The sequence below is a fragment of the Haplochromis burtoni genome, unplaced genomic scaffold, assembly GCF_018398535.1.
Source record: "Haplochromis burtoni strain Fernald_Lab_line unplaced genomic scaffold, NCSU_Asbu1 Contig_440, whole genome shotgun sequence".
Lineage (NCBI taxonomy): Eukaryota > Metazoa > Chordata > Actinopteri > Cichliformes > Cichlidae > Haplochromis > Haplochromis burtoni.
In genome coordinates, this window is record NW_024582801.1 from 305,905 (window position 1) to 317,327 (window position 11,423).

Genomic DNA, 11,423 nt, shown 5'->3' on the forward strand with positions numbered 1-11,423 from the left:
ATCAGGTTTCTGTCAACCAAATGTTGTGTTTTTTTCCAGCTGCAGCTGGTTCGTGGGAGTTCACAAGCACAGGAACACCAAAGCTTCCTGTGGATAATTCACATCTCATCTATGTGTGCCTCACAGGAATAAGATGATTTAACACCTGCTCTGACTTATCTGTACTGCTCTGTTTGCAAGAAACAAAAGCAGAGTTACAGAAAAGGCAAAGACAGAAGTATTGTCCTCATTCTATCGTCATAAAGTAGCAGATCAATAAAGTGGAACTCTTCTGCCCTCTGCTGGTAAAAGGTCGGAAAGTCTCCTTGTTTTGCCTCTGGAAAAACTGTTCGCAAAACAGCTTCTCAGATGTATAAAACCACTAATAAATATTATCTTTAGACTTCTTTCTCAGCCCCTTATCACTGAGTCTATGCCACCTGTCTATAGGGCAGGAGCAGGATGCACTCCAGACAGGTTGCCACTCCATTGCAATCAATCAGCATAGGTCCACTTGAAAAAAGCCTAATGAAAATGTACTGTAGTAAGTTATAAAAGAAAATGCAGTTACATGTTATAAATAACATGTAATTTCTTTTTAAATGCTACAGGTATAGTCTACTCATATTCATGGTATATGTGTTGTTTGTTTGTACTGTACAGAAAGTATTTTCTTTCTTGGATATTCAGAAAGTGAACTATGTAGGAAAAACTCTCTATCCTTGCAAGTGTAGTATCAGAGTACGTGGACCTGCCCGAGAAGCATCGTGGAAACTTATTAACACATCACAGAAATAAATCATCACTGTTTCACCTTCTTGGTTGTTGCCACTTTGCTTTATTCACAACAGCACTGTACAAAACGAATCACAGAAAAACATCTGCCTTCTTGGTAGCACACTTTGCGTGGAGGACCACAGAGCTTTAGCATGAAAAGTAACAACCCTCTAAATGAATTAAAGAAGGCTACTACTAAGACATGGAAGGGAAACAATGGGTATGAAATACTGCATCAGCTGTAAGTGCTCTTAGTCAAAAGCTTAGCGACTTGTCGTTGGTGCTTTTGTTTCTCCATATTTCACTGTGTTGTATGCGATGTCCTGCACAACCCATTCAGTCCTAGTGATCACAGCCAAACAGCTCCAGAGACACTTTGTGCTGCTCAGGCAGGGACCTGGCACTAGAAAGCAGTTTGGTGCTATCAAAGTGGTAGAAGTGATTTCCTATGATCACCTTAACTCCTCCGGGACCGCACATGGCAGTATCGACTCTCTTGAAGGGTCCGATTGGACGCTCGTTGCCTGCCTTACGTGGGGTGACTTTCAGTTCCACATCATACATCTGATTACCTGATGGAAAAAAGGCAGAACGATATGGTAAGATATCTATCTAAAAGTCTTAGTTCTTTGTAAATATAATTGTGACCATTTTCAAGTAAGTGCTAAATGACTTATTGTGTCATCTAAGTGATCAAATAACACTACATGATGTAACTACATCATGTAGTTACATCATGTAGTTCAAAGCAGTCCTAGAAGTGATACAGGGATAATCAATACTTGCTTTCTGTATTTCTGCCTGTGTTTATACCTTTGATAATGTGAGCAATGTGATGGTCCTCACAGACGAATGCAGCATCAATGGGACCCTCAATGCCCAGCTCCTCCGTCACAGGTTTGGGGTAACCATCGAGGTGGATGTGGGGCTCACCGACTCGGTAAACATACAAATTGTTATTCTTGGGAGAAAAGAGAAACAGAAAACATGGTAAATATGGTGGCAGAGTTAATGACAGGATTAGAAATGTGCTTCCAGGTGCTTTACCTTGATCAAGTAAAGGTGATTTTCATAAGAGAAAGCGGCGTCCACCTCACTGTGCAGCTCCTTGAAATCATTCTCGATGGTGTCAGAGGTCAGTGTGTCATTGTCATCTTTACGGAGGTAATGGTGGCCTGTGACATAAGAGAATAAATCAAGCTCTGATGAACGCTGGGTGTACAGCCAAACCTCAGACCCAGCCCTGATCATAATGCCGTCACTTCAGTACAGTGATTTAGATGTTGGAACAACATATAAATGTATATGATGTGTTCTGATGTCAGATCTCACCTCTGAAGGCATAAATGTTTCCAGCGTCGTCTGATGTGATGGCATCCAGGTGAACACGGCTGCATTGCTCTCTCTCCACATGGTCGCTGTCAGGACCTGAACAAAAAAATAAAAAATAACAACAACAAAAAAAGTGTATTTTTGTTAAAAATACAAAACATAACTTTGGTCTAGAAAATTACAGTCCCAGAACATCGACAGCACAGAAACGGTATTTAAATCTACAGCTGTGTCAAATTTGAAGTCACATCTGATCACATTGCTCACTTTGCTTTTTAACTTACTGAACTTGGAGCATCTCATGAAGTAGTCGCGGGCCTCTTTGGGGTATTTGCCGTGCACTTCGCCAGTCTTTGGATCAAATTTGGAGAACATGTGCCCGTGGAAGCAATAGTAGTGCTCCATGAAGCGGAAAGCCGATGTGCAGTTTGGCATGGACTTGAACTCTTTCTCCTCTACAGCCTTGCTTTTAAGATCGTAGTGGTAGATTTCGTCCCCTTCAGGGGAAAAAAAGACGCGTGTTTTAAAGTTTTTCCCCGGGTAGCTTTTTTTTTTTGGAAATAGTGAAAAATGCTCTTGGTCTCATAGGAATAATAACCACAGTTTTCTCACAGTCAGTGAGAACTTTTATTTACCTTTGAAGAAGATAACGGAGTCGTTGGCGCACTCTGGATGAGGACATTCCACAGCAGCATCCAGATCGTTGGGGATTCCAGGGAAGACTTCAGAGATATCCTTGGGGTAGCCAGCCTCCAGCTTGTGCTTGTAAAAGCTGAACACCTTGTTGTCCTATGTTAAAAAAAAACACAAGTAAGATTCAACTGACAAGTTGTTAGGCTTTTGCAGTCAAATCAGGAGAATCTCACTTTGTATCGCTTTCAGAAAGCAGTAATGCAGACAAAATTTATTTTGCAAAGGCTTCACAACCCCAAAGTTTGGGCAGTTGTGGAATGTTGATAAATTTTAATCATCATCACACTTGAACAGCTATAATTGCTCATGAGAATGCAAAAAGAAACTGAGAAAGGTATTTGTGGTGCACACCAGTCCAGACATGTCAGATGGCATGATGGAGACTATTTTGCACAGATATGAGTGCAGGTGTGCTTTGCACACAAAATGTTTGAAAGCCACTGGCCTACATCATACCTGTTTTCTAGTCACACTATTCTGCCAGCTCAACTGCAAGGACAGCTGTTGTCTCCCTCTCTCCACTCTAGTCTTGCTATCCATCTTGCTTTGTGTTGTAATTCCTATTGGGTTATTTAAACTGTTTCCTTCTCTGGATGTTTGCCTGTTGCCAAACTCTGTTATGATCAATAACACAATAAAAAGCCATACCAAGAAGAAGAACATGCGGTCGTGGTCGTCGGGGTTGTCTTCAAAGTGCATGTGGAAAGCAGCGTCCACATGGCCCAGGTGATGATGGTCGTCCAACTCAGCGAAACTCTCATTGGAGAGCTCGGCAAGGCCGTGGAAGCCCTTGTATAAATGGTCACCTGACAGAACATATACGGGACACAGTCATTAAATAGAGCCAATCACACCTTTTATGCATGCTGCAGTTCATACTCCATTAGAGCTCTATGATGATCAAACACATTTTAAAAGTATGACATATTCCCAGGTCATAAATTTCCCTCATGCAGTAAATGGTAAATGGCCTGTATTTGTATAGCACTTTACTTAGTCCCTAAGGACCCCAAAGCACTTTACACATTCAGTCATCCACCCATTCACACACTGGTGATGGCAAGCTACATTGTAGCCACAGCCACCCTGGGGCACAATGACAGAGGCGAGGCTGCCGGACACTGGTGCCACCAGTAAGTAATGGGTGAAGAGTCTTGCCCAAGGACACAACGACCAAGACTGTCGGAACTCGAACCGGCAACCTTGCGATTACAAGATGAACTGCCAACTCTTGAGCCACGATCGCTCAGTGTCAAAATGCCTGCCCATGACTCCTCTATAGATTCTTACCCTTGAAAAAGTATGGGATTCCCTCTTCATTCACTGCAACAGCATCCATCTCAAGACCTTTACAGCGGTCAAGGTCATCTGCAGAATATCAGGTGAAAGTGAGAAGAAGGCTCATAATATAGAACATGACAGCAGTTGTGTTGAGAAATGTCTGTGAATTTAAAAGAATAAAATCTTTCAACTCACAATCATGTTCATGTGGTGGATGACCTCCTCCTTGCCTGGTTTTACCAGCAGAGAAAAGGCATGTTATTACTTTAAGCAATTTCACTCAAAACTTAGGCTCGGACTTTTAGTTTTACAAAATTGTTAAAGGGAAAACGCACGTGAGAGCAGTTTTCAGTCTTCATCTAGTTTTTTACTCAAGCTATACTGTATGAAACCACAATGTCATGTTGTGTGATATCCAGAGAAAACAATGAGATCATGTGGGGTTAAAACAATTCAAATTGGTGTAGCCTACTTACGAAAATATCACTACAATGCTTTTATTATCATAATTTCTTGTCTTATTTTTTCCTGTATCAACGCTGCTTAGCTCAGGAAGTATAAAAAGTGACTTTAGCTAAATTAAAGTGTTGCTTTAGATCTGTAATCATGTCTGCATTTAGCACAAACAACAAAAAAAAGTTATCTGGAAACATTTTAGATATGCAGCAAAGACACAACATGATATCCCCTGTAACTCATTACGTTAGTATTGAGTTTTAATGGAAAAAAATTAAACAAGTGGCATTAAAAAGCATTCAAACTGTCTGGGTTTTATCTCTTCATTAGAAGTGCAAGTCCACTTACGAGTGAGCCCATCCCAGGGCTAGGGTAAGCAACAGGATGCAGGAAAGCAGCTTCATGATGAGGATTCCTCTGAGACCAGTTAGGCCTGGAGAGCTGAGCCAAAGGTACCCCTGCAACTGTACTGCGTTCTTTTATACTGTAGCCCAGTTTAAAAGGTCACATCACACTGGGTACCAGAGGAGGAGGGGACAATGTGCACAACCAGTAGCTTTATCAAAAGACGCCCACAATATTTGATGAGCCCCCAGAGCTGTGCCCCCACAGACCTTCACCTCTGACTTGTCTTTGTTCAAACCACCTACCAGGAAAAGTCCTGGTGCAACAGAGATTCATAGAATTTGATTTTTTGGGCACAGAAGTCTAATCACGTATATATCTTATGTCATCATGCTACAGCACTGAATAAAAAGCAGACTTGTGCAATCATCACTTTTGAGAATATGAATGTGGGTGAATATTCCACAGCATTAAAACCTACATGCACACCAGTGCATACCTAATGTAATATTTATGCAAGATTACTGTTTTCCAAAGAAAGGCTCGTCGATACCTGTAGATCATTTGATGTGACAAAAAGTGTACAAAAGCATCTCTATTTATTGATGTGCATAACTGAACCACTTTACTCATCACATGCAACAAATATCTTTTCAGAATATTCCAGAAGTCTGCCTGAGCTGGATCTGCAGGCCAGACCAGGTCCAGCTACCTGAGAGGTTACTAACCCACTACCCCCACTAAATTAAACAAAAACTGCTGACTGCAGTGTTTCACAATCCTTGGACTAAGTGTTGTATAATGTTTGTAAAGTGAACATTAACAGAAGAAGTAGGATGGCCTCAGTGTAGGTAATACTTATCAGTAAAAAATTTTCCTTTTGTGTGGGCTCTATGTACGTGCTGCCTTCTATTCCATTTTTAATAACTTGTCCTGTGCTTCCTATTTGTTGCAAATATGCTATTAAATGCACAAACAAAAGATTCACTAAAGCTCATGGGAGATGAAGTCAATAAATGCTGCCAAAGAAGTCACCGTAAGATTTTTAAAAAGGAAGATAATATCAGTCTCATTGTATATGATGTTATACTTTTTCAAATGTGCATTATGGTGTTTAAATGATGTATAAACAAAACCTAATTTAAGGTTATGAAATGTTAGTAATGCTGATTTTTTTCTACTGCAGGAGTGCTGTTTGTTTGTTTTTCATGTGATGGAAAATTTTCAGGTTTGAAGTGAGAAGAGGATGCAGTTTCCATAAACCATGACCTTGAATGCTTTGGTGTTCTTTAACGTATTTTTAGCTTAAGACTTTTACACAGTTTTATCAGACTTCTGTTCTGAGTCTGTGTTATTCAGTGCTGAAAAGGTGACAGGAGACAGGTGTGTGAAACTCACTCTGCGCAGTTAAATTCCAACGATGACTGACAAACTTGTCTGTGAACATTGTTTCATTGCATCTACAAGTCAAGCCGTGGCAGATCAGCTTATCTCAGGGGCAGCCCTCATCAACTGACTGCTCTGCTGATGTCCTTCTGTACATCCAATTGGCACATTTCTGAGAACTGCCAGCCACTTTGCAACCCACTTATGCTTTCGCTCCTCCTTTCCTGCTGTTCTTCAGTGGCACATCTGTCGTCATGCATCCATGCTCTGTTTGCGTTGGTTTCTTGTTGCTGCTTTCTCTTATCATGTATGCAAATGGGAGGAAAGTAGTGCACAAGAAAAGAGCTAAACTGCCAAACACAAACCCCAAAACTGCAAGGATGTGTCAAATGTAAACAGAAAAACAGAATGCAATGGTTTACAAATCTCATAAAGCCATATTTTATTTAAGGAAAATACCTTCAATCTTTAAAATGAATATGACAGAATCTGAAGAACTTGAATGTACCACAAAGTAGCATAACCTCTTCTGTTGTCAGCACTCCAGGGAACATCTGGGAACTAAGGATACCAGCTGCTGGACTTTTGGGAGATGATTGTCCCTTTTTCTGTCCTTACAGGACTCTAGCTGCTTAACATTTTCAGATCCTTCTTTGTCATGTTTTTCATTTCATGATGCTCATAAAATTTGGCCTTGTCCCTCATGCAGAGAGATCTCTAGACTCTCTCAATCTTTGATATTATGTATTGCAGATGAAGACACATTCAAAGTCTTTGCAATTTTAAGGTGAAAGATATTTTTTCTGAAATTGTGCAACAGGTTTGAAATGCAGTGCTTTGCAAGTCTGTGAACCTCTGCCCACCTTTGCTTCTGAGAAACTCTGCCTGTCTAAGATGCTTCTCAAATAGACACACAGACAATGCAGACCTCTTGCCTGTTATTAAAAAAATTTGAATGATAGAAAAAAAAATCACTTGTGTGATATATTGCTTGGGTTTGCATGGATTCCAATCAGTATGATGAGAATTAAAAAGTACCGTAACCTAGATGCACACATCACCTCAGAAACTTGAACTTGTGGGCCTATGTGTGGCCCTCACACGCAAAGATAAGCTTTGTCATCCCACATCTTCTATTTGTTCAGGAATGTCAATAAGAATAAAGGCCGATGATCCGAGTGCAGTCGAGTTTAGTCATCAACAGAAATATCACAAATACACCAGATACAAAATCCTTACACTTAAGGAGTAAAAAACAAACAAAAAACATCCTCTTAGAGTCTGATTGGAGAATCTCCTTTGATCTGATCCTCTTTCATTAGAATTCTGGCTCAGCCAGAACAACATTTATATCAGTCTAGGGAGACATCCGGTACATATGTAAAACCCAAACAATATCATAAATATTAATGTTATTGTCGTTTTAAAAAATTATTTATGAGATACCAGGGGTTTGAATATGCTGAAATATTCTGTTGATCACTGAAAAGGAAAGCTGTTTGCCTTCATCTTGGCGTTTATTCCCAACTTGCTTTTTTTCTTGTTATTTTCCATGTAAATAACTTTCTGCACATTTGCAGGATTTGTAAACTCTAATTCTAACAAAGGTTTTGCCCGTTTAACTTTTCAAAATTTGAATTTAAGACCAACTACCTTTAATCACTTGCTGACAGAGTTCATTTTGTTTCCTTGTTATGATCTTTAGTCGATCACTTATCCCGCAAATAGAAACTCTCAATTACTTCAATCAATCATTTGAATGTCAATTAAATTTTGAAGCCTTATAATTTGAAGTGTTTTTACAATGTAAAATACTCAAATGATTCATTAAAAAACTCAAATGAATCCATCCACTGTTTTGCAAACTGAAAGTGCTGACGCACGGGGGCACACTGCTACTGATTTTGCAGCACAGATTGGTTTGAAGCTGTGTGCCTAAACATCAAATGAATGATCATTTTCAGTTCTTGTTTTCAATGACCCTGTTTATCTCTTTAATCTGAGGGCGAAAGAGCACAAACCTCAAACATGCCGTGTAACACGTATTCTACAGTGAACTTCCATCATGTCAGCAATACAGAGGAAGACAGCGCTGATTTTTATTGAAAATCAGCTTGCAAACATTTGCTTTGTACTACGTGCACAACGTGACAGACTTGGAGCATTGTATGCCTCAGTCAAGGTTAAGGCCTTGTCAATCATTTGTTTAAAGTACTTCGCAATTAGGCACTCATTCTGTTTGTGAGGTTCTTTGTCACTATCACAGCCATATCCATTAATAACAGCTAGAGGTAAAAAACAAAAAAACAAAAAAAACAACTTTCATTTTCTGTTAAGGTAAAAGGTTTTTGCAACTCTTTTCTACACATATATATTACACTGATTTTTTTCTGTGCATTTCTGTATTATAAACACATCTTCTTCTCACACTAATGGATACCATGCCAACATGGGAAACAATAACAGCTCTCAATTTAAACGTTTTAAGTCTTTGAGGGAAAATAACAGGGAAACACTGACATATAAATCTGTAAAGAGAGTGGAAAGATTCAATTTGCTAACGGCAAAGAGATGAGTGGCTGTCATAGAGGCGGAGGAGGGAAATGATTAGTATTAGGGAGGGAATTAAGGAAATTAGTGGGAGCAGAAGTGGAATAGTGTGGAGAGATAGAGAGAAAGTTAAGTGAGCTGTTTAAATTTCTGCACAACTGCTGCCACAGACTGGCCAATATACAAATACAAAATACAGTTTTAATATCAAAAGAACTTCCCAGTCTAAGGCATTTCACAGAAACAATACAAAATAAAAGTTAATCTAAATCAAGTGGTTTCCATTCAGAGTGTTTGTTTGTCTGTTTATATTTGCAGAATAGCCACAAACCCAACTCTAAAAAAGCTGACTTGCTTTGTAAAATGCAAACAAGCCGATATTTTATTCACAACAGACCATAAAAAGCATATTAGATGTAAAGATTGTAAAGATTGAGACTTTGCATTATTTTACTATTACTGCCTTCATCGTGCTGATGGGGATCTTCTCAGACTTGATGTTGGGGACATTGCTGGAGTGGATTGCGCCTTGCTCATGCAACACATGAAAAGGAGACCTAAAACTGCTACTAACAAGTCTTATTCTCAGCTGCACCTCCCAGGAGTGAGTAAAACTCCACCTGCTGACGGTCCAGTGCTCAGCAGGGAGATCTACTTGACAAAGGTGTTACCTTTGCTCCTGGATCACAGAGAGGGGGTGGAAACTGTATGCTCCTCCTGTCACATGCCAGCGTGCCCTGAACATTGCACGAGGCAAACTAGGCGCAATATGTGCACCCAGTAGTGTGTTTAGTGTTAGTTGGTTTTAGCTGTTTCTGGTCCCTGCACAACCATAGTGAGAGATTGGTTCATACTGCCAGCAGCTAAGTGAGACAGGGAAACAAGTATCAGCACTAGTATCAGCAATACTGGCACTTTTTTTTTAACTGGTATTAGATCGATACCAAAATTTGCTATCGCACAACACTAGTGGAGGACTTTAAATATCTCAGGGTCTTGTTCATGAGTGACGGGAGAGTGGAGCAGGAAACTGAGAGATCGATGTGGCATCTGCAGTAATGGGGTGACGAGAGAGCTGACCCTAAAGCTGTCAATTTATAGGTTGATCTACGTTCTGCCCCTCATGCTCTCTGGGTGGTGTAAGGACAAATGAGATTGTGATACAAGGAGAAATGTGCTTCCTCTGAAGCATGTTTGACCTCTCCTTTAGAGACAGAGTAAGGAGGCATTTGGGAGTGCTATATATATATTATGATTACTATGATTACTTGTCACAGTAAAATTATTCTTGGCTCAAGTTAGTACCCCATGTACTATATGTTAAATATGTTGTTAGGTGAGGAATAAGATGGACTCATACCCTCCTTGTTTCTGTGTGGGGGTAAATTGCTACATTATTATGTTACATTTGGTTTTAAAAAATGTATTTCTGACTCAAAAGGCCGCACTGGTTCAGTCTAAAGTGCACGACACAATTCAACAGCAAAAACCAAGCATAGAACAGGCAGGTTGGTCTTTATGTAGTAAGTGAATCATTATACATGTTCATTACTATTATACTGACTTATGATTTCCATTGGAAATACTCTTAAACAATAAACCAAGGTTTCATGTTTAAATGTAATCATTTAAGTTATTGGACTTTTACAGTTTGTTAAATGGGTAAAACCTTTATGTTGCCACTGACACTGACACTAGCTAAATATTGCATTCGCTTCTAAATGAAGACCTCTGACTCATCTGTTACAAAGCAGTGGCACAGTGCTGCGTATTTGCTCATGAGGACATATTGTTGTTGTTCTGTTTGGAGAAAATTCTTTCCACATACAGAAGCCCCGTTGCATCACTAGTCTATCTTTGGCACAAAGATTGTTGTTGTAGTGAAGCTGACAAATACTGGCCCTGAATGTGTTTTCCGTCTGCAGTGTCATTGTTGAGCAATCCATTACGTAGTGTGTAACCTGTTTTGTACATTTGAATTTAAACAAGATGTCATTGTCGTGGGTCTGTGACCCATTGTTTATGCATTTAGACTTTTTGGGTTCTGCTTTATGTAACCCTTGTGGTGTCCTCGGATCAAAAATGGTCCCTAGGTGAATGCCAAACAAGCATATGGGAATCCCGAGGAATGGTTTGTTTTGTTTTTCAGGTTTTAGTGTTTTTCGTTGTTGTCAGTTTTGGCCGGCGGTCATAGGTTCTGTCTAATAACATGACGCGAGACTGGAGTAAAATACATCCATGGATTGGCATTTTATTAAAGAAGGCACATGTTAACAGCACAAAAAAAAAACACTAACTAAACAAAATGACTTCCTTTTATACTCTACCTTTTCAGGTGAGCAAGTAACCAACATGAAAACATAACCCTCCACACAAACAAACATACAATAACATTAAAGCATATCACAAACATATACATATTTCCAACACGTACTATAAACAAACCAATAACATAAGCTTCACCCATTTTTATCTAAATTAAAACCCTCTTTAACCATACTCCCTAACCTGGCACACTAAACTGCTCCAGGAGCTCTTGAGCAGGTGATTGAGCCACTTTCACTCTTTTGCTCCACATCCTGCAAGAAGCAACCAGGACAGGTGAGTACCTTTACAAGTTCTCA

General features: G+C 39.6%; 1 protein-coding gene across 1 annotated transcript; it reads right to left on the reverse strand.

Moving 5' to 3' along the window:
• Positions 1 to 797: 797 nt before the first annotated feature.
• On the reverse strand, positions 798 to 5,015 carry hpxa (hemopexin a). The gene is made up of 10 exons (XM_005945006.3): positions 4,867 to 5,015; positions 4,258 to 4,292; positions 4,072 to 4,149; positions 3,430 to 3,587; positions 2,724 to 2,877; positions 2,373 to 2,585; positions 2,089 to 2,184; positions 1,804 to 1,931; positions 1,570 to 1,717; positions 798 to 1,328 (listed from the first exon to the last, which is right to left on the reverse strand). Exons 1-10 carry the CDS (start codon positions 4,920 to 4,922, stop codon positions 1,099 to 1,101), a joined length of 1,296 nt encoding a protein of 431 aa, XP_005945068.1. The 5' UTR covers positions 4,923 to 5,015; the 3' UTR covers positions 798 to 1,098.
• Between the last annotated feature and the right edge of the window lie 6,408 nt (positions 5,016 to 11,423).

What these genes read in the sequence shown, in the direction of transcription:
- hpxa (XM_005945006.3), bottom strand. Translation starts at nt 4,922, where the DNA reads ATGAAGCTGCTTTCCTGCATCCTGTTGCTTACCCTAGCCCTGGGATGG. An exon ending in ACCGCATGTTCTTCTTCTTG is followed by an intron (nt 2,878 to 3,429) that starts GTATGGCTTTTT and finishes TTTTTAACATAG; the next exon opens with GACAACAAGGTGTTCAGCTT. An exon ending in CATTGCTCACATTATCAAAG is followed by an intron (nt 1,329 to 1,569) that starts GTATAAACACAG and finishes TTTTTCCATCAG; the next exon opens with GTAATCAGATGTATGATGTG.